The sequence below is a fragment of the Lepidochelys kempii genome, chromosome 2 (assembly GCF_965140265.1).
Source record: "Lepidochelys kempii isolate rLepKem1 chromosome 2, rLepKem1.hap2, whole genome shotgun sequence".
In the NCBI taxonomy this organism is placed as follows: Eukaryota; Metazoa; Chordata; order Testudines; family Cheloniidae; genus Lepidochelys; species Lepidochelys kempii.
In genome coordinates, this window is record NC_133257.1 from 213,059,728 (window position 1) to 213,084,013 (window position 24,286).

Sequence of the window (24,286 nt, forward strand, 5' to 3'; positions counted from 1 at the left end):
AGAAACATATTTCCTGACCCATCTCCAGGGTGACAATTTGGGACAAATGAATTATGTACACTTAAAAGTGTATTATAGGCAGGGCTAGTAGTTCTGCCATTATTAAAGTTGCCTGATACCTCCCATCGTAACTTTGCCAATCTTTAACCAGTTGGAATGAAATTTTACACACTGTGTGTCTCTGCCTCAAGCTGAATTTTTATGGGGAGGGGGAAGAAATCAGCAAACAATCTAGCTGTTTCAAGAATGAGGCAGGGGAGGGGAAATATTTTTGCCCACATTAAAAAAATTCTAGCAACTTTTTCTTTGAACAGCTCTAGCACCCCGCATTCTGGAGCATGTATTGAAATCTGCCAGGGATGTCTTTCTGTCAGATATGTGCCTTTTGCTGTTCCTGTGAAAATACAAGTTACAAGCCTTTGGAAAAAAAATCTCAGTTCACACATGCTCAGTAAAGACTTACCAGAGTCTCACAGCTAAATTCCCCAAAGATTCCATCTGCACTGGGCATGCTCCAGTCTGGGGCTAAATAGGATTTTCCTGCAACTGCAGCTCTGGGCTGCTGTAGGCAAGGCCAGGGCTGGACACCAGAACTGAGAGCAGGCAGACTATTTCTGCTGTTGTCAAGGTTCCTTCCCGACTCTGAACTCTAGGGTACAGATGTGGGGACCTGCATGAAAAAAACCCTAAACAAAACTGGGGACAAGGAGCTAGGGAGAAATAGGAATGACTGGTCAAGGAGACTGGGACTAGGATGAGAAGTCTGTGGAATGGAAACTGAGACTGACTGGGATGCAGAGAATGATACTTGGGACAAAGACCAGGAATGGGGAAGAGGGACAGAATGGGGAGAGGACAGCACAAAGGAAGTTAAGCTTGGGGAGATGGGCAGAAGAGTCTATCCATTAGAGCAGAGACCCTCAGAGTCTGGAATGTAACCCAAGTAGGGTGACCAGGTGTCCGATTTTCAACAGGAACACCTGGTCAGAAAGGGATCCTGGTGGCTCCACCCAGTACTGCTTACCGGGCCATTAACTGTCTGGTTGGTGGCGCCACGCAGTGGGGCTGGCAGGCTCCCTGCGACTCTCTGTGCCGCGTGGCCCCTGGGAAGCAGCCAGCATGGCACCTCTCCAGCTCCTAAGTGTAGGGGCAGCCAGGGGTCTCCGCATGCTGCCCCCGCCCCAAGTGCTGCCCCCAGAGCTCCCATTGGCCGGGAACCACATAGCCGCCTAGCCACGCCTAGGCATAGGAACAGGAGGGGGACATGCTGCTGCTTCCAGGAGCTGCTTGAGGTAAGTGCCGCCTGGAGCCTGCACCTCTGAGGTCCCCCCGCATCCCAACCCCAGCCCCAGCCCTGATCCCCCTCCCACCCTCCGAACCCCTTGGTCCCAGCCCAGAACACCCTCCTGCACCCCAAACCCCTCATCCCCAGCCCACCGCAGATCCTGCACCCCTAGCCAGAGCCCTCACCCCCCACCCATGCCCCAACCCCCTGCCCCAACCCTGATCCCTCTCCCGCCCTCCGAACCCCTTGGTCCCAGCCAGGAGAACCCTCCTACACCTCAAACCCCTCATCCCCTGCCCCACATCAGAGCACGCACCAGCAGCTGGAGCCTGCACCCCAATCCCCTGACCCATCCCAGAGCCCCCTCCTGCACCCCAGATCCCTCATCCCTAGCCCCACATCAGAGCCCGCACCCCTAGCCAAAGCCCTCACACCCCAAATGAGCAAGTGAGTGAAGGTGGGGAGAGCGAGCAACAGAGGGAGGGGGGATGGACTGAGAAGGGGTGGGGCCTGAGCAGGGCCTTAGAGGAGGGGTGGTGCAAGTTGACAACCCTAAACCCAAGATTCCCAAGTCTCACAATTCCTCTGCTATCAATAAATATTTTTGAAACACAGTGGCAAAGCATGTTTTATCCCCCTCTATAGCTAGTCTACACTGAAGATGATAACTTACTACAGCTATCAGTTACTCTGTTAGCTCAAGTGGCAGAAGTCTGTGTCGTGGATCAAAAGGTTCCAACCCTGCTGATGACTCATGTGGGTATCAATACAGTGTCTCATGTGGAATTTCGGGGTAAGGGCGTGTTCCAGTTTGTTTTTTTAAAAACCTAGGAAATTACATACACTCAAAAAACCTTTGTTAAAAGAACATTAAGTTTGCAAATAAAGCATTCAAAGGTTACTAAATGCCACAATTAAGGCTGCCTAGTCAACCTTAATTTAGCCCCCTGGTGCATATGCATATGAAGGAGTCTTTAATTACATGATCACATGCTGTTTTTTCCACAGGACCCCAGCCTCATTCAGTGTACAGAATTAACAGTGATTACTTAATAAGCAGCTATTCAATATTTTGTTTTCTCCTTGATGTTCAATGTGAAACCCCATGGCATTAAAAAGCTACTGAATGAAATCCTGGCTTCATTGTAGTCAATGGGAGTTTTGCCACTAACTTCAATGGAGCCAGGATTTCACCCAGTGTAATCTCAATATAATCTTGGTTAAAGCACAAGAGCTTTCCCGTGGATGAGGCAGGGATACATTAAGGTGACAGGTACCTTAGAAATACCATGGATCAATCTTGCCTCCATGTAATTTTACAGTATTGTATGTAACCCTTCTGCCCGTCAGAGTTGGCAGCAACAAGGGCCGGGTTCAATATCTAGGGGATCCATTCCAATAACACAATGCAAACCGGCTCGAGCCCCCACCCAGTGACCTGGGACAAATATATACCACCCCCGCTGGGTGCCTCCAAGAGGCAATACTTCCCCTCTCGCAAGCACATAGCCTGAGTGTAGCAAAAAGCCTTTTAATAACAGAGAGAAACAATGTGGCATTATGTTGGGGAAACACCACCAACAGGATTCGTAACACAACCCATGAGCAAAAAAACCCACCCCAAGCAAATTGGGGCATGCCCCTTTCCCTTTGGTTCTTGAGTCCGGCAACCCCAAATCACCCAAAGTCCCAAAAGTCCAATGACCCAAAAGTCTCTGCCCCTGGTCAGGGCAGCCCCAGAGTTCGAAAGTTTATCTGTGGAGCTTTACCTCTCAACCTGGGTGGAGATGGGACGGGGGTAAGAGGCACCTTACATGATCTGAAGCTGACCGCCCCACAGCTCCATAGGCCTCCGCTCTACCAGCCGCCCCACGAACTCCTTCGCTCAGCTCCGCTCCGCTCCGCAGCCCACAAGCAGCTCCCGCCGTCCCACAAACTACTCCACCAGCTGGTCCACAAACTGCTCCGTGTCCGACCAGCAGCTCCCGCCGTCCTACGCACTGCTCTACCAGCCTGTCCACAAGGCACTCCAGCCGTCCCGCAAACTGCTCCACAATATATCTTCAGGCTCCCCCGCTACTTAACACAACACTCAGTGATTTCAGCTCTTAGGTGAATTCAGCTTGTAGTAGGGGAGCCTCAGTGCTGGTACACTATTAGCCCAAAGTGAGCTCAGCAGCCTGTAACTAGACTCCTAATGGAATCAAAATTAGCTCTGATATTCCACAGTGGAGAGAGAAGGAAGTGCAATTAGCATGTAAGACCCTCACCAAGGGGCCCATGCCACCAAGTATTAATACTTATCCCCAGCCTCTCTCCATTCACAGAGTTTTAAAACCCATGACCCTTGCCTAGCGAGTGCTATTTAGTTGATGGTGAGTCCCTCCATAATAACAAAAGGCCAAGTACAGTTCCAAGCACAGTTCCCATAATCAGGGTAATAACAATTTATTCTTCCTGCCCCAATAACAGAGACACTGGGGATCCCACAGCAGCCAAAGTGACCATTTGGGCAGCTATGGCCTCATTCTAGGCGGGGTGGGTGTGTCTATGCAAATGAGATCGGCCCCTGAAGTTCTTTTCCACAACTTGCCACACCTCTCCACCAGATGGCAGGGTGGAGCTCATCCTGACGCTGCTTACATGTACATAAGATAAAAACAATGTGATCTCATACCCTGCAGATTTACAATGTACAAAGATGAAGATTAGAACAGATGAACACAATTTACAAATGCTCCATATATATGAAGGTAAGAAAGAATTAACCATTTTCTATCATCCATTTGGAATAAGAACTGAAACCACTGAAGAGATAATCCATTTATACACAGGTCAAGTGCACTGAGTAGTTCATACTGTATTTCTTGAAAAAGTCAACTGAGAGAGGCACTAATTGTTCATTCAAACCAGATACAATCCAGTCGGCTACTCCCAAGATTTTGCAGTGTTTTGGTTTTTTTCCCCCACTCATCCTTTGATTGTGTAGCCCAACAGAAAAAGGAAGGAAGCTATGCAACTTGGGGTTATAATAATTGTTAGATATGAAACTTTTCAATTTTTCCACTTTCCAATTGAATGCCATAACTGTGGGCAGTGGAGCATGACTGGTAGTTTCAATAAGTCATCCACAACTTTTGAAAATCAGACCGTGCCTTTTGGGTACTCTAGAGTGCTTGTACAGTACACCCTTGCTATAACACCCTTCATTATTACAAAACTTCAGCTATAACAAACCTGGTCCCTGGATCCCTACTGCAGTACAATACCGTACTGTTAAATAAATAAATAAATATGTTGCACACGCATGCACAATTTTTATCTAGCCTCATACGTTGGGGCTAGGGCCAACTCCTCAGTTTCTGCCCTTGAGCCCGTCTCCCTCACTTCCCAGGGCTGAAGCTAAAGTCCCAGGCCCAGCTGTCCAGGGCTGACAGCCTGAAGCCGAGCCCCAGCTCTACCACCCATTCATTTTAATTGTCCTTTTGCTGTAATGAACAAAAGGCTTGGGTCTTGACAGGTTCATTATAGCGAGGCTGTACTGTAGTAAGATTAGTGCTGTTTTAAATTCAACAGTGATTCCATTTTACAGATAGCCATTTTTGCCACAAAACAATTTTACTGAATGACCTAATTACAAATAGTTAGAGACACTAGATTACCATACGGTGACTTCACATTCAATTTTTTATAAAAAAAAAAAACAACCTCTACACAGAATGGAAAGATTTCTTTATATTAGGGGTGGACACAAACACCAACCACCACCCAACAATGGCTAATTCTTTTAATAAATCAGAGTTCCAGTTTTAGTGTATTAGGGGTAAATATTCAGCATGAGGCACGGTCATAAACACACAACTCTTAACGTTAATGGAAGTCAGTTAAAGACCCATTGGGAGTTGAGTACTGTGCACCTAGCAGGAATAGACCCTACAAACAGAACTCATATCACTACTACCCTGCTCATCAAACTGAAGAGGTCTCCTTTATGGCATTTGGAATGACAGTAGAAACTTCAATAGGCACCCATAATCCTCTTCCTCCTAGTAACGAGGGTCAATTTGACACCTTGCATTAAGAGCCAAATCATCTCCAACTGGAGTAGAGAGTTACACCAGGAATAAATCAACTAAAGATCAGCAATATACATTAGAAAAGCACCATGCAAAGTGGAGGGCTGTAACATGTACGGTATATGAGAAAAGCACAGTAATACATTTCATATTTGTTGCCAAGGGGACACATACAAAACCATGAGACTACAGAGCCAAAAAGCAGAGCACAACTCCTTCAAGAAAGCAGAAGGAGAAGTCAACAACAGCCTTAACGTTCAGATCATCTAGTCCTCTTCTACAAAATTTGTTCTGCTCAGACCCAGAACAATAGTGACTTGATTTTTAAATCAGGCCTCCATTATCGGAGGCATATTTTGTATCCACAATAAATTACGTCCATCAGTTTTGACCGCAGGTCATTCAAGCTTTTTCCTGACAATTATTGCAGATGCAAAATTGTGTTTGCAAAAATGGAGGCCAAGTTTGAAATTCAGGCCACTTTTTGAGGCACTAATGTGGATACCGTTATTCCTCATTTCCATCACAATATCTCTGATATTGCTTTTAAAAAAAAAATCTTAACTGAAAAACATTCCTAAATTGAGCTGCATGATATCCTCCACAAAAAATTCAGTTAAGAGCCCTGCTTATTATTACAATTTCTTTCTTGTTTTATGCTAATTATTTTCACAAAAGCCAAAAGCAGACATAAATAAAATCACCTGCACAGTGTTATGTTTTTAAAGTGGAGGTGAACTGGAGTGTGGGCTATATGGGACATTGTGCAGATTTGATTCTCACTCCTCAAAGCAGTGGAGAGTAGGCGTGTTCCATATTAACTTTTCTTTCTCTAGAACGATGGGTATTGGCTGTACCGCTCACAGTTCATCTCCTGCCAGCTGAACCAGAACTAGCTCATTCTACTGACATCAGATAAAGCAGGTGCTCAGACTTATATTAACTAAGCATGTGCCTACAAAGAAAAACATAGCAGAGGATGACTGCGTGGGCAAGTATCCTTCCACCATAGGGATATGATGAGCAATGAAGCTCAAACTCAGATTGTTCAAACACGGCTATAATGTAAAGGTGCACAGTAATTTAATGCACAAGTATACAAATATTAAGAAAGAATAAAAATATGTTAAATATGTCTATTTGTGTTTCATTATGATTATTTGGCTCCTAAACAAGTCATATGGAAAACATTACACAAGAATTACAGAATCATTCAGTTTGTAATCGAACTGAGATAAAATATCCACACAATATAATTTCTTCATGCATACTCCTGTATTTCATTTCATATGACAGTCAAATCTTAATTACATGAAACTGGCATATGGGTCACTTGCCACCTCTAGTTCGGCTTTGAACACAGACACAGAATGAAGAATTCTGCAAAATTACAACAAATGTTAATATTCTGTGACATCTGAAAAAACTGACCTGGCTGTGTTGTGGAGCTCATCGTTGCTGATGAAACGATAAATTGTTAACAGATTGAGCCCAAATCTCGGCAGCAGTAGACCAGGCTGTAATGTTCTGGCCAAGATGAAGTGAATCTGAAGATGAAATCTAAAGATGAAAAACATAGATCTGTGCATTAACAATATACTATCCGTGCACACTTTAGCCAATTCTTCTAAACAAAATTTCTTCTACAATCATGCTCTGTAGGTTCAAGTAGCTATGGCCCCAAAAAACAAAACTTTAAAACTAAACATCCTCAAACTTTAGGAAAGTTCAAATTCATCTAAATTTGCAGCTTAGGCCCATCTCTAGTTTCAAAATTAGCTTGGAAAAAAAAAGTCAAAGGCATGATTTCTCTTACCATGAGGTCAGAGGATTAACTGTGGAAACTGAAAGGCCTGAGGATAAAGTAGGTGGATTAGTATCTTTCAGTTAAACAATGGCTAATTCACAATCTGTTTCCTAATTTAGGCTTTCGGTTTCTGAAACAGTTTCACATTGGGAACTCTTTCCAGCAAATATACAGTCTTAATTTCTAATGTTTACCTTGTTTAGAAATAGACAAATTTCCTTGTTGAAATGTGTAGCATCACTGAATGGATCTCTTACTACTAACTAATGACATCTATGACACCGTCAGGGAAATGCCGCTAGTAGGGTGGGCTGGCTTGAGAGTAGGTCAAGAAAGTTCATAGAAATCATAGAATATCAGGGTTGGAAGGGACCTCAGGAGGTCATCAAGTCCAACCCCCTGCTCAAAGCAGGACCAATCCCCAACTAAATCATCCCAGCCAGGGCTTTGTGAAGCCTGACCTTAAAAACTTCTAAGGAAGGAGATTCCACCACCTCCCTAGGTAACGCATTCCAGTGTTTCACCACCCTCCTAGTGAAAAAGGTTTTCCTAATATCCAACTAAACCTCCCCCACTGCAACTTGAGACCATTACTCCTCGTTCTGTCATCTGCTACCACTGAGAACAGTCTAGATCCATCCTCTATGGAACCCCCTTTCAGGTAGTTGAAAGCAGCTATCAAATCCCCCCTCATTCTTCTCTTCCGCAGACTAAACAATCCCAGTTCCCTCAGCTTCTCCTCTTAAATCATGTGTTCCAGTCCCCTACTCATTTTTGTTGCCCTCTGCTGGACGTTTTCCAATTTTTCCACATCCTTCTTGTATTGTGGCGCCCACAACTGGACACAGTTCTGCTGTTAGACTGAATTTTTTCATACCCTTCCAGAATATTACAGTCAGAGCAAAAGCAAAAAGAAGCAAAGCTTTTGTAATACTTTACCTACTAAAAACTGAAAGTTGCAGATATGTTACACTTTCAGAGGTATATTTTCATTCCAGCATGATACGAATAGCATAATGCACAACCTTCTATCTCCAGTTGCAGTGCTTTGTAACTGTGACTACCTTATTCAATCAGTGCTGTAGATGTGTCTGAAGATATTTTAATGCTGTATTTTGTCAAAATGTTTTTTTAGACACTAAGGGGTTTCAAGCAGAGCTGAGATGAATTTCAGCTAATAAATTAGAATGACAAAATTTGGTAATTTTGCATTATCAACATTAGCTATGCAGGGAGAGAGAGTCTCACCTGTTTAGATGAAGAACCTGTATTAGTGTCACCATTAAAGACATAATTCACACAGATCTGATACTTGGATATACCTGGCATTCAGATATCTAATATTCAGATAAGGTGGTGGTGGGGAGAGTGCAGCACAACGTTATGAAAAGCTAAAACTTTCCAAAATTATATTTGAATCAAAATTCTTTACCATGAGTCACATCAAGAGGCAAGTGTCCTCAACTCAATGAAGGCTGCTACTAAACCTGAATAGTTCCTAAGATTAGTCTGCGCCGTGTATTTTTTCTCCATTTACAAGGCTAGAGTAAATGCTACTGTGGGGAATCACTGTACTATCCAAGATCGAAGGTTTCACACAAAACAAAAAGGCAGTGTCTTGGATCAGAACAACTATTATTCAATTCATAGAGCTAACAAGTGTGCTAGTGGCTCCATAGCAAAGAAATAAAAATACAATTCCTGCCTCAGAAAACTAACAAAGTTAAGCATAAAATTCTGCAAACACTCAGATATGAACTCCTACAGCAAATACTCCTATTGACTTCAATACAACTGCTTAGATAGCTAAACTAACATGCATAGAACGTTAGGCCCTAAATTTCAGACAAACAAGGAGAGGATAGAACAAGAATGAATGAGGCTTACAGCACTTATGGTCAAGAGTCTGTCACAGGTATTTTTAGTAAAAGTCAGGGACAGGTCACAGGCAATAAACAAAAATTCACAGATGCCCACAACCTGTCCCTGACTTTTACTAAAAATACTCAGGGGAGGGAGGAACACAAAGAAAGCCCTGCCAGGGTTTGCAGCTGCTCCAGTCCACCACTGCCCCTGTGGCAGGGGGCTGACCCCCAGCCACTGCGACAGTCAGCTGTTCCAGAAGTCCCAGGACTAGCAGCTGCTCCAGCCTTCCCCCAGGCGGGGAGGGATAGCTCAGTGGTTTGAGCCTTGGCCTGCTAAACCCAGGGTTGTGAGCTCAATCCTTGAGGGGGACATTTAGGGATCAGGGCAAAAATTGGGGATTGGTCCTGCTTTGAGCAAGGGGGTTGGACTAGATGACATCCTGAGGTCCCTTCCAACCCTGATATTCTATGATTCACAGAAGTCCTGGAACATCACATACCATGACAGAATCATAGCCTTAATTATGGTTACATAATGATTCATTTTAAGTGCATGCATATCTTAGTAGTTTAGATAAAGTTTCTCTCTTTGGGGGGAGGGTTCCTTGAAATAACTACCATAATGGTATAAAATAATAAATTGTAATGACTCATTTACTGTGGGCATTATCAAAGGAGTCCTAGATATGGTGGCTGAAATAGTGCTTTGGTAGTGTTTTCAAGGAGGGGTTTTAAATCATGCTTTGAAATGAAATAAAACAAAACAATTGGGGTCTTTTAATTTGCTCCAAATGTTACAAAAGCACTATTTCAGCCACCATATCTAGGGCTACTATGTTAAATTTTATATGATGTGCTGTCCTGATCCTGCTTAACACTTGGGAGAAGGCTGACAGAAGTCATGTTTTTAATTCAGTAAGTGACAACTCCACCTTGTTTACAAGGAATGTCCACTGAACTACTGAAAGAAAAAAGCCATCCAAAGAGGAAAAAAAGTTTACCAGAGATCCAGACACCATTTTGGTTATCACCAGCTGGGAGAAAAATGCCCATCACTTCAGAATGATGGATCTGATGGGTTGAACGGGCCATTCAATTGCATCTAATATTAGAGGCAAAACCAAAAGGTGTTTGACTTTTTCCCCAAAAAAAGGTTAAACTACTTTTTGTATTTGAGAGAGTTTTACCATTAGTGTCAATTTACATGTACTTTGCGACACCCAATTGTTTAAGTATTTAGTTAACATTCAGTGCTTCATCAGTAAAAGTTAACAATTGTGGTTGTCTGCATTGTGGAAGTCATTTCACCGACGTTCATTATTAAACTGCTTCTTTTTAGAGCCTTGATATGAAATGGAAAACCCTTGAATTCCAAGATACTGATAAAGAGAATCAGCACTGAATATTTATTGGAGGATAGATTTGCTGAAAATAACTCTTGTATAACTAAGTATTTTGCTAGGATCCTTATAAAATACCTGCATAGAAGTCTTTTATAAATTCCTCTCCACTGGTAATATATTTTACAAAATGACAACTGGCATCCTGCCTAAAGAGACAGTATATTTCCATTTCTTTCTTTCAAATACAGAGTTTTTATTTCTAATATAGTACAATATTTGGCTTGAAGAGTTGTTAAAATCAAACCCGGACAACAAGATTCATGTTTTCAGAGCTCCCATTTAGTCCCATGAAACATACCAGACCATCACTTACAGAAGTACAGATGCAATCCAATCACTCTCATTCAAATACACTTACATTTTAAAAGCGGGTATACTTCATTTCTCTTAGTGAGATGGGATGTGCAGAGAAATACTGGAGGGAATATCATATTGTGAACTACAGTATAAAGTGCAGTCCCAGATGTATTTTAGTGTTGTGTTTGAACTGAAGAGAATCAGAATAGTGCTGGCATTAGGTCAACATTTTATGTGCGGCACTCTAATTCTCCTTGAAGGGTAATTCCATCTCCCCAACTCCTCCACACCCACAAGTAGAGGTGCAAAGGTCCTGACCCCAGCAGAACCATTAGTGTTCCATGTGCAAGGAGTGGTTCAGGATGCTAGGATCCTATACAGATCTGCACTCTACATGCCCCAGGATGGTGGGTGGTGGTGAAGGATAGCTCAATGCAGGCCCAGTGGATTCACCAGCCATTTCCTTCATAGAGGGAAGACAGTGGAGCAGGTGCTGCAAAGGTTAGTGCCATCCTGACCAGCCTCAGAGGTGATAGATTTCCTTTCCCTATGGTCACAATAAAGCTTAGATGCTTCTTGTGATTGTAACTAGGTACAACATTTTTAGACAGAAATGTGAATTTCAAGTTAACGTTGTTCCTTTAAGCACTGTCCTCTTCTTTCACCCCAATTCCCCAGACCACTCACTCACTCCCATTCTTTATGTTGTGCCTATATTGCAAAATTTGAGAGAATATGGTTTCTAAAATAGGATGCACTGAATAGAAATTAACAGAATTTAGATAAAATAGACGTATCTATTTCCAATCCCTCCCACCCCGAGCAGATGAACATTTGTGTGTGTGTGCGCTTTCAAAATGCACCCAGTGGCATATACTTTTGAAATAATTTCTTAAGGAGGAAATCTCCAGAGCCCCCTCCAGAAGGATTTTACACCTTTCTCTAAAATACTTCCCTTTGAAAAGTGTATGAGGAAATTATGCATAGATTTTACAAAAAAAGATACAGCATGCTGTACTCCCTGAAATTATAAACAGGTTGGCATCCCTCATAACATGTTAAGTAATCAGAATCTCTTTCCATCTATTTTTGCTTTTCTTTTTCTTTTTACAAGAGTAGCTTCTGTTTATCACTTGCTGCAAAAGTTCTCTTTTATTTTGACCTCAAATTCTCTGGCCCTTTGACCTCAAGTAGCACAGAAAATACCCTTCCTCCTAAAGCTGTTGTATATGAATTTTTTAGACCCAAATCCTTTGTTAGTACTGATAGAGTCCATATTGTCCAATAATATAATGGGTTTTGCAGTGTGCTATAGTTGGAAATACAGTATTAAAAAATTCTATGGCTTCAAAAACAAACCCTACCCTCTTATCACCTTCAACAACAACTATTCCTACAGGGCAGCAAGAACAGGCCTCTTCAACATAAAAACGGACTTATTCCAAATTATGGAAGTTAACACCATAATTATGAAGAGGTATCAATGTCATATATGGTGGAACCTGCTCATAAAATACTCTGATACAGTGAAAATCTATTGAAGATGGATCAAATTGACTGCAACATTGTATAGCAACAGAAAGACCACAATTCAGGTTACAGCAAACTTTGAAACTTAGATAGCGGTAAACTGACCCCTGTGCAGACAGACAGCACTCCAAGTCTACACCACTCAAGTCCTGCATAAACCATAAAAATTAGACTAGGAAATAAGATGGTATAAGGGCATGGAGACAAACAGTTCCAGGGTAGAGGTCAGGAGTCTAAAGAAATGCATACGTGAAACTGAAACAAACTGGTTTTAAAAAACACCTGTGTTTATTTTGGTTTTAGTACATTTTACATTTATATATTAACAAAATTAATACAGTAAGATAAGAATGAAGTATGTGTAAAGCCATTAGGCCTGAGGCCTGTTCATAGAGTGCAATATGCATTTATTTCTAGCTCTAAAAAACAAACTATGGCCCAAATTCTGCAATGACCTCTGGGCAATCAGATTCTTGCACCTGCACCTTAGTCATTGTAGGATTGAGGACTGTAGCAGGGTGGTCACCCCGCTCCGGCCCTGAAGGGGTTAAAACAGCCCTGGGAGAGAGCTTCCCTGGGGCAGCCAATAGTAAAAGCAGCCCTGGAGAAGGCTGTGGCTGGTAATGAGAGGAGTGAGAACAGCTGGGGGAAGCTGACTGTGTAGCTGACCACAGCTGTATCCAGCTCAATAAGGGCCGAGCTGGCCCTTATAAGAGGGCTGTGGGCCAGAGGCAAAAGGAGTCTCACTCTAGCCCTGGATGGGAAGGGTTAGCTGCCTGAGAGTAAGGTACCTGAAGAGGAGCTGGGGAGGCCTCCAGCCTGATAAACCCCAGGCTGCAGGCCTTAGTGAAGGACTACAAAGGTACTGGGGGGGCCTGAGGATAGGCAAAGGCAGCAGGTCCTAATCCCTTGCCAGTGATGAGTGGCCATTACACTACAGTCTGCCCCAGTGCATGGGGGCTAGATGACTGGCAGTAGCCACTGAGGCAAGGTGGGTTTAGAGGGTTGGGGGTTCCCCAGGGAGGGGAGACCCAGAGTGTGGGGATACTGCTGGGGCAGAACCCCAAGGTAAAGGGCACTGGGGTCTGGGAGGGACATGGGGCCAGCAGCAAGCGAGATGTTGGCCTACAGATGGTGCTCTGTAAGCTGGAAAAGAGCTAATTCCCAGATGACCTGCAGGAGGTGTCGTACCAGTGAGTCATCACCTCGCTACAGGGACCAAAAACAGGGTAAGAGGTTGGTAAAGAAAAACATGATCCCACTGAGTGTGCACATTATGTCTATAAAATAATAAGAAGCTGGTAAATATACATTGGGTATGACTAAAAGTAGGGCAGCTCCTCACTAGGGAGTCAAGAAATGCACATCTCTCTCTGTGTAACTTATGTCATTGTACTTTCCCCTTATCTTGCATATAAATTGGGGAAAGAATGAATTTATCACTATTTGAACAACCCACTCGCCCAATCATAAGTGGGGAAAATACTTGATTTCTATCTCCTCAGCTTGACTTTTAGCTTCTAAAATATATACAGGGATCTATCCCTGTTTGACAGCATTATTTCACCCTCTCTTCCTAATACACAAAGTGCATGGTGGTTGAATGAGTGTTCCTGCTACTGAGGTAAGAGGACTTACTCCCAGTACTGACTCTCATGCTTAAAATTTAAGCACAAGTTTAGTCCCATTGAAGCCAATGGAACTACTCACATGCTTAATTTAAGCTTGTGTTTCAGCACCTGTCTGAACTGGGGCCTAGACACATTAGACAGTGGGGAGGGTGCCAGCGTGGGGGGAGGGGGGGAGACACACAACATCCAGAAGATCCCACAGGATTTGTGGGCAGTTCCCACAGCATGTTCCCAAATGGAGGCACCCCAGTCTCCTGACAACAATCAGGAAGAAACTTATGCAAGCTGAACCTTGGAAGAGATGTTCTCTGCTGTAGTTCCCTTCCTTGAGTTTCACACCAAGGAGGAAGAAGAGGTAGGGCAGAGTTGGCTACTGAACTCAATAATATTTTACAAATAGATTATTTTGAAAGAACTTCTGGTATGAAGAACTCTATGTATCTTTTTCTTTCCCCACTTTGCTTTTCCAGGAATCAGGCAAAGCAAGCACATTGCACCAAGTCTGGACTGAAGTCCAAGGAGCACAACTCCACCTATATCAACAGAGCTCATCTGCTTACACTCATGCTGAGTTCAACCTAATTATCCTCTCCTTTGTCTGGAGTTTGCCCATTGCCCTAAAAACATAGGATTTCTGAAAAATTAAGAGGAGACTAAATATCATTTAAACACTGATATTGTGTTTATTACAGTAGGGCCTAGGAATGAACCAAGATCAGGATCCCCTTGTACAAATAAAGTAGTTGACAACCCCTTCCCCAAAGAGCTTACTCTCTAAATAGGCAAGACAGACACAATGGAGGGGAAAGGGATATAATTCCCTATGCCTAAAAATGTAGGGTCTTAGACCAGAACATTAAGGATTTACACAAACTGAATAAAATCCCAACAACAGTATCTGTCTAGAGCAGTGGCTCTCAACCTTTCTGACAACTATACCCCTTTCAGGTGTCCGGTTTGTCTTCTATATCCCCCAAGTTACCTCACTTAAAAACTACTTGCTCACAAAAAATCAATGGGAGCCGTGATCGGCCGAACCTGCAGACGCGGCAGGTAAACAAACCGGTCTGGCCCGCCAGGGGCTTTCCCTGAACAAGCGGCTGACCGGCTTTGAAAACCACTGGTCTAGAGCACTAGCAAAAAATGGTAGTTTTAAGGAACTGGAAATGGATAGGCAAATTGAACTCTTTGGAACAGTCTAATAGATAGCAACAGACACACAAAATAGTGTGTTACCCTTGGCTCATCTTTTATATCAAAAGTTTAGAAGCTTTTTTTTAAAAAGAATTAAAACATCTTTTTTAGATTAAAAAGAAAAGGAGGACTTGTGGCACCTTAGAGACCAACAAATTTATTTGAGCATAAGCTTTTGTGAGCTACAGCTCACTTCATCGGGTGCATGCAGTGGAAAATACAGTGGGGAGATTTTATATACACAGAGAACATGAAACAATGGGTGTTACCATACACACTGTAACGAGAGTGATCAGGTAAGGTGAGCTATTGCCAGCAGGAGACAAAAAACCTTTTGTAGTGATAATCAAGGTGGGCCATGATAACGAACCTCGATGAGGAGTGTGAGTAGCTAACATACAGCCCAGGAAGAAGGATGAAGATATTGAGGTGACATGATTTTAATTTCATGATCTCCTTATTCGTTTTATCCCTTTGACTTAAGAGGTAGTTTTTTAATTATGTATTTTATTACATTGTACTCTGCCTGAGCACTTCAAGAAGGATTATGAACAACAATTATCTTTATGAGAGTCAATAATGTTTCCAATTGTTGTTTTTTTAGTAGTTCTTCCTCATGTGTAATAATCTTTAGTGTTATCTTGCTTTAGACTTCATTGCTATCAAGAGTGCCGCCTTCTCCCCCTGCCCCCGCATACTATCTCTGTTCCCTCCTGCGTTGTTAAATTTAATACAGAATTTTCAGTCCTTCCATTTACATTGATTTTTCAGAAGTGCTCAGGTTTGGCCTAACTCTGCTCCTTATGAAGTCAACAGAAGTTTTACTGCTGTTTTCAATAGGAGCAGAGTTGGACCAAGGCTGATGGCTTCTGAAAATCCCATGCTAGAAGCATAAAAATAAATATATTTCTCTAATTTCAGTGCAACAACTGTAATGATCTTGGAGTTCATTAAATAACAAACCAATGACTGAGCAAGGAATAAAACTTCAAAAAAACAAACTAGAGAACGTCTTTGGTGAACTGCTTGCACACAGCCAGGCGGCGTTCCCAACTCCTGCCTCCATTTGCATCTCCAAATACCTATGTTCATAATACTGTCCCTTATTAGGGAGCATCTCTAAATTATGATCTTCTACAAATCTCTCTACAACACCAGGTAAGTGTTTGGGGTTTTTCTGGTTTTGTTTTTAATATAGCTATTTACAGAGCTGTGCTAAATTCAGTGGTCTTGATATGCAAAGGGTTTAATATATTTTTGGACAGGTTAGTAGATTCATGTGCATTCACACCTAAGTTTTGCCTTGAATTTGGAATTTAATTGAACTGCAGAACAATGTGAAACAAGCATATCTGCCATGGTTTACACAGTTTGTCTGAAACCATGATACCCCACCAAAATACTCATTGTTTGAATGAAACTGTTATTTCTATTAAAGTAGTGCCAAGAATGCCCCACGAAGATTTTGAGCCCTTTTCTAAGAGATCATTTCTGCCCCAAAAAGCTGACAGTGTAAACCAGCTAAAGGACGTGGAAATCACAAGGCTACCCTTTCTCTCTATAAATCAATATGAAATGTCATGAAGGGGAAATTTCATTTTATAATACATGGTCATACACTGCGGGCCTGCTGTCTGAGGACTGAGAAATAGTTTTCATAAGCAGAAAGGCAAAGTAAGTTGAGACTCACCCTTAGCAAATGTTTCAAACTGCCCTGCCTCCCCATTAAAGGAACTATCTCCAGTCCTAGACACAGCATCCCTTCCACGTTATAGAACAAGATTTTTCAAATTTAACCTAATTTAGTTTGGTATGATTGTTTCTTTCTGGCTTCTGGAAAGCTAGAGGGGCACTTATTTCAGCTGGATATTACTGCTGCTGTTTCAAAGAAAACAGAACATAATATTGATATGCTGTAAAATCCAAACTGACAATGAGTATTTGGATTTATGATTCACTGGATTTTGTTCTTTTCATACTGAATCCGAGAATCTCTATCTAAAATTTATATCCTATTTTAAAAACTTAGGAAAATAGTTTGACATAAAAGAAAGCAAAGGACTCAGAACAGAGTCCTGTGGGACTCTGAGAAAATGATGGAATTAAAGAAGCTGATGTGGCTACAGGGCAGAAACTGCTTGCACAGAAAGATAAAACATGAACTAAGAAAGAATAGTCTGGTACAAGTTGTCATGTCTCAAAATGTTTACCAAGGAGTGAATGGCCAATTACTTTTATTTTCATATTACAATAGCATGTAGCCGCCTCAACTGTTATCAGGGCCTCCATTGTATTGGGTGCTGTACAAACACATAGGACAGGGAGCCCCTGTCCAAAAGAGCTTACAACCTAAATAGACTAGACAGACAAAGGGTGTGAAAAAGGAATACAACGACAAAAAACAGTCGGTGATTGCTGTCAAATGTCATCTTAAATGCATAAGTTTTTAAAATATTGACTTTGTTTTGTTCATAATGTGTGCTTGCTTTTCTTCCCATCTCTTTTTCTTAAATAAGAGATGGGTTAAGTCAAAAGGAGAAGGACATTTAATAGAGGGAGAAAGATATGAGAAACTGTTAAGGAGCTAAATTCTGCCCCCAAACTACTGGCACATACAATTCCCATTGACTTCAATAGGAGTTACATACCAGTAACCCATATGTGAAATTTTGTCCCAATTTTCAATCTTAGAGGAATGTTTCATATGCTGTAAACAATCAATAGCTACTAGTCAAAGTATTTCCCATTGATGCTTTTATTTAATGGAAAATTGGGTTTTTGACTAAATGACAATTATCACAAAGTGGGGGAGGGGTTTTGTTTTGGTTGTTTTTGAGGAAAGCAAAGATTACTTGATCAAAACTGAAAACTCAAAACCTCCCAAATTTTTGGTTTTCAACAGTTTTTGGCCGAAACTGTGTGGTTGTTGGTTCCTAGAAATGACATTTGTTTTTTTGACACAGTAGAAGTTTATTGGGGAGAGACATTTTCCATCCCGATCTATTAGAAATGCCTCAGATTATTAACAGTTTAAATTTTTAAAAATTCAACCACTTGTCATTAGATACACTCTGCGTTTAATTCCTCTAAACAGGGAGGATGAAAAGCTTTGTCAGCTTTTATTTATAATCATTTTCACTTTTGGATTCTCAGTGCTGCAGTGTTTGAAACCCAAATGTTGCAAAGGAAAGTTTAAAACTTATAAATAGTTGTGGTGTAAACACAACTATTTGCATTCAATTTGTTTAATTGTAGAAACATCTATTGGTCTTATTTAACATAAACCTTGGTCTCTCAATTTAAGTTATGGAGTAAATATAAATTAATACCCCTTTAATTGTGGGTTTCTCTGCAGTAGTTGGCTTGTGTCCGAACTATAATAATCTAATCATGGGACACAGGTATAGGCTGGGGGAGGCTGTCCCTCCTCAAACAGCCAGGTATGGCCCCGTCTACCCTCAGGCCCCCTTCTGTCAGTTCCCCTGTGCCATGGTCCCAGCTAGGGCTGGGGGCTGCTTCACCCGCCCTCCTGGCACTCCAAGGCAGGGGGCCATGCTGCCCACCCTCCCAGGGCTCCAAGGTCTAGGGGCTGCACTGCCCACCCTCCTGGTGCTCCAGGCAATAGCTGCCATGTAGGGGGACGATGGGCTTCCCAGCAGGGGGCATGCAGAAGGGGTGGGCCTTCAGGCAGAAGGGGTGCAGCTGGGGCCTAGCCTCCCCCAGCTGGCTGTTCACACTCTGCCCATGATTCTAATATAACTTACTGTATGCTAATAGCTACTTTGGCAGGCATTAAGTAACACAGGAAGATTCAATCAATGCTTTGGCATGCCAGCCATGGAACAGAAGCAAAGAAAATCTAAATTCCAGCAGCAGGTAGTTAAACTGATTTCACTGAGATCTGGAATAATGCTTTCAATACAGAAGGAAATTTCTGTGAATTCACCCCTGTGCATATTAACATTTGGGATTTCAATATTTTCTCATAATTTACAAGTTCTGGAATATTGCAGATAAGGTAGCCTTCAGTCAGCATTCATTGACTCTAATGGGTACAGTATCAGGCTTAATCAGAGGACTCCTTTTGACTTCAATGGGTGCTGGATCCAAAAACTGAGCAGAACTTAAATGAAAAATCCTGTGCCTCTGCACAAGTGCAAAAGGGTGCTTTGGCAGCGTTCCTAGAGTAGGGCAAAATAACAAAAGCAGACATTGGATTCAATAAAAAAAATTAAACAGGAATATAATGCCAGTAAACATGGTTTTATGGAAAACTGTCAAAGCTGATTTTTTTTATTATAATTTTGGTGTTGTCAGTGTGCAATCACCTCTTGTGAGCATCTCCTGTTCGTTGTGTGCAAACCTGCCCTCTGTGCTCGCTGTTGCCCTCGTTGGGTGGGTCAGTGGCTCAGACATCTGGCTAAGTCACACAGTCTCAACACATGAAAACTGCTTCTGGGGCTAAAGGTCTAACAGGGCCTATCCCTGTACCCTTCTTACTATCTTTAGCCCTGCCTGTGGGCTCAAGCCTTAGCCCCGTTCTGGCCTTGCTTTAAGTCTGTGCCTGCCCTGGTATAGTGTAGTGCCCCCAGGGCTTTCTCCCTGGAGACTTTAGACCTTTACCAGTTCTCTGGTGTCCCTTTAAGTCTTGCCCTTTACTTGGGCCTCTAAACAAACCTTATATCCTTCTTGGGGCTTAGGCCACCTCCCCAGTGGCTGGTGGGAGGATTCAGGCCTACCCTCTGATCCAGGGATCCTACAAATAGCAGCTATGCACTGCTTCATGTAATAGGTGCTACTGCTGTTCCCTGAGCCACTTCCCACATAGCTCCTTCCTCTTCACTCTTATTTCAGGGCTGAAGTTCTTGCTCCTTCCTCATGGACTAAGTGTCACCATATTCTGGTTCTCCCTTGAGCTCCAACCACCATTAAGGAGCAACCTTCCTTACTCCTCTGGTAGTAAGGGTCAGACCTGCTCAGCCCCTGCAGCTCCATTTAAGTGAACCTGCTACACTCTGGCTGTTTACCTGCAGCATCTTTAGGTAGGCCTGGAGGACCCACCTTCACTTGTCCTTTTCTGGGGTGGGGTATAATAGGGCCTCCAGCTGGGGGCCTCAAAGGGCCTGGTACCCCCCCATCACAAGTTGGTCAATGTAATTGCAAAAGTTATATATTTAGACTTTCGTAAGACATTTGACTTAGTACCACATGATAGCCTGATTTAAGAAAGTAGCACTATACAATGTCAGTACCACACATCTTAAGTGAATTAAGAATTGGCTGATGGATATTAAAGTAGTTGTCAATAGGGAATCATCTCTAAATGGGGGTGTTTCTAATAGGGTTTTTATAAGGATTCATACTAGGCTTGACATTCAATGATCTGGAAGTAATTACAGAATCACTGCTGATCAGCATATACATGGATGACACAGGTTGGCAGAGCAGTAAATAATTGACAGAACAGTCTTCGATCACTTAAAAAAATATTGTTTGCATGGATCCTGGTTAACATCTAAGAACAGAGAATGCAGACCCACCATGCCTACAGAATTGGGAAATATGCCCTGGAATACAGAGACTCAAAGAATTTAGAGTATCAGCCGTGTTAGTCTATATCCGCAAAAAGAGAGTACTTGTGGCACCTGAGACTAACATTTATTTGAACATAAGCTTTCATGAGCTACAGCTCACGTCATCAAATGCATACAGTGGGGAGATTTTATATACACAGAACATGAAACAATGGGTGTAACCATACACACTGTAACAAGTGATCAGGTAAGGTGAGCTATTACCGGCAGGAGAGGGAAAAAAAACCTTTTGTAGTGGTGATCAAGGTGGGCCATTTCCAGCAGTTGACAAGAATGTCTGAGGAACAGTACAGCGGGGGGAATAAACATGGGGAAATCATTTTACTTTGTGTAATGACACATCCACTCCCAGTCTTTATTCAAGCCTAAGTTAATGGTGTCCAGTTTGCAAATTAATTCCAATTCAGCAGTCTCTCGCTGGAGTCTGTTTTTGAAGTTTTTTTTGTTGAAGAATTGCGACTTTTAGGTCTGTAATCGAGCGACCAGAGAGACTGAAGTGTTCTCCGACTGGTTTTTGAATGTTATAATTCTTGACCTCTGATTTGTGTCCATTTAGTCTTTTACGTAGAGACTGTCCAGTTTGGCCAATGTACATGGCAGAGGGGCATAGCTGGCACATGATGGCATATCACATTGGTAGATGTGCAGGTGAACAAGCCTCTGATAATGTGGCTGATGGGATTAGGCCCTATGGTGGTGTCCAATGAATAGATATGTGGACACAGCTGGCAACGGGCTTTGTTGCAAGGATAGGTTCCTGGGTTAGTGTGGTTGCTGGTGAGTATTTGCTTCTGATTGGGGGGGCTGTCTGTAAGTAAGGACTGGCCTGTCTCCCAAGATCTATGAAAGTAATGGGTCATCCTTCAGGATAGGTTGTAGATCCTTGATGATGCACTGGAGAGGTTTTAGTTGGGGGCTGAAGGTGATGGCTAGTGGCGTTCTGTTATTTTCTTTGTTGGGCCTGTCCTGTAGTAGGTAACTTCTGGGTACTCTTCTAGCTCTGTCAATCTGTTTCTTCATTTCATCAGGTGGGTATTGTAGTTGTAAGAATGCTTGATAGAGATCTTGTAGGTGTTTGTCTGAGGGGTTGGAGCAAATGCGGTTGTACTGTAGAGCTTGGTGTGGTCCAAATAGTTTTTCCCTGAATATAGCTATTCATCCAAGAAATACTTCCATTTTAAGTATTCTTATAAAACCACTGGTTTTGTATTATCTCAAGTCCTAGCCTCAGAGGCAACACTCAATTAAGCTGTGCCCACAAAACTGTAACCATCAACCGGACACACAATTTCACATCCTACAAATGCGGAGTCTTGCCTGTAGTAAGGATTCCTGCATCTCAGTCCACAAATATGAAAAATACTGGGCTATTCCTCTTCCTATTTCAAATGAGACAGACATATTTTGGCACTGACTGACTCAGTTTCCCTTCCAGTTTTGACTAGGACTGAAAATAGCAGTCTGCACAATTATTTCAGTTTCTATCTATATGGGCTTGTTCCCCCTCCCCCAAAACTTAAAGGTTAATAAACCACAATCTCAAAAAAAAAACCTAAAAAAACTGACAAGTTGACAATTGACATGTTAACTACACATGCAATCTATTAGCTCCATTATGACTATTACATTCTGATCTTAATCACTTCAGTGTGAATTCCGAGTAATTCCATTAATGTGAATGACCATAGCTCAGAACGTAAAACCAATACTGAAGGAGTTAAATATTGGTATTAAATACATGGTAATAAGTAATTCTCAGGTTATGAGGGAACCATATTAACTATATATTCTTTTTTGGTTCCTAATGACAGCATATTTGCTTTCCTTTTTAAACCAGTTTGTTTTGTGATTCATTTTATAGATGAATAGACAGACACAGGAAGTTAATTGATTTGCCCATAGTCACTCAGTGAATTAATGGTACAACTGGGAATAAACCCAGCCTCCTGACTTATAGTCAGGGACTATCCCTTTAGACAGTGTTGCATCCAGTAAGAAACTGTTCAAGTGTTGGAAGTGGCATTTCATATGGCCAAATGTAAATATTAATTGTAATTAACAAACTATAACCATATTACCACAGCTGGTGCCTTGAATATATAGGATGAAGTTTTCAAAGGGCAACAACCCAGCCCTACAACATTTGTGGGCTTCAAGTACTGTAGTTCAATCTCTTTATTGTGAAAGTAACTTACAAATGTAGGGGTTTGTTGTTACATAACTGCACTCAAACAAAACAATGTAAAACTTTAGCGCCTACAAGTCCACTCGGTCCTACTTCTTGTTTAACCAATTGCTAAGACAAACAAGTTTGTTTACATTTATGGGAGATACTGCTGACTGCTTCTTGTTTACAATGTCACCTGAAAGTGAGAACAGGTATTCACATGGCGCTGGTGTTGCAAGATATTTACATGCCAGATGCGCTAAAGATTCTTATGTCCCTTCATGCTTCAACCACCATTCCAGAAGACATGCATCCATGCTGATGATGGGTTCTGCTCAAGAATGATCCAAAGCAGAGCATGTTTATTTTCATCACCTGAGTCAGATGCCACCAGCAGGTGGTTGGTTTTCTTTTTTGGTGGCTCGCGTTATGTAGTTTCCGCATTGGAGTGTTGATCTTTTAAGATATCTGAAAGCATGCTCCACACCTCATCCCTCTCACAGATTTTAGAAGGCACTTCAGATTCTTAAACTTTAGGTCAAGTGCTGTATCTGTCCTTAGAAATCTCACATTGGTACCTTCTGTGTGTTTTTTGTCAAATCTGCTGTGGAAGTATTCTTAAAATGAACATGCGCTGGGTCATCATCCCAGACTGCTATAACATGAAATATATGGCAGAATGCAGGTAAAAAAACAGGAGACATACAATTCTCCCCCAAGGAGTTTGGTCACAAATTTAATTAATGCATATTTTCAAACTATCATCAGCAGCATGGAAGCATGTCTTCTGGTGGTTGAAGAATGAAAGGACATATGAATCTTTAGCACATCTGGCACAAATACCTTGCAAAGCCAGCTACAAAAGTGAAAGTGAGAACAGGTGTTCACATGGCAAGTGAATAACATGGCAACTGTAAATAAGCAGTCAGCAGTATCTCCCATAAATGTAAACAAACATGTTTGTCTTAGCAACTGGCTGAAGAAGAAGTAGGACTGAGTGGACTTGTAGGCTCTAAAGTTTTACATAACTGCACTCAAAAACAAAACAATGTAACAAAACCCTACATTTGTCAGATACACTTTCATGATAGAGATTGTTCTACAGTACTTGTATGAGGTGAATTAATACTATTTTTACAGTGAAAATATTTGTAATAAATATAAAGTGAGCACTGTGCACTTTGTATTCTGTGTTGTAATAAATCAATATATTTGAAAATGTAGAAAATCCAAAAATTTATAGTATTTAACAGTGCAATTTTTAATCACTTTACAGCCCTAATTTTTATTACATCACAGGAAATGCCTTAAATTAACAAGTCACAATGAATGAAAAATTCAAATATGAAAAAGACACACAAACATTAACTGCAAGACATCATCATGTAATGAAACAAAGACTATCAGAACTCCAACCCTCTGACTTTAACCCTATTT

The 24,286-nt window shown here is 41.8% G+C and overlaps 1 protein-coding gene across 1 annotated transcript in view; it reads right to left on the bottom strand.

Annotated features, from left to right (window-relative positions):
- Positions 1 to 24,286, bottom strand: part of HDAC9 (histone deacetylase 9) — a 704,899-nt gene that overhangs the window by 647,019 nt on the left and 33,594 nt on the right. Inside the window, exon 2 of the mRNA XM_073333773.1 lies at positions 6,793 to 6,921. Within this exon, the coding sequence (XP_073189874.1) occupies positions 6,793 to 6,814 (22 nt within the window). The 5' untranslated portion in view covers positions 6,815 to 6,921. The remainder of the gene's footprint in view (positions 1 to 6,792; positions 6,922 to 24,286) is intronic.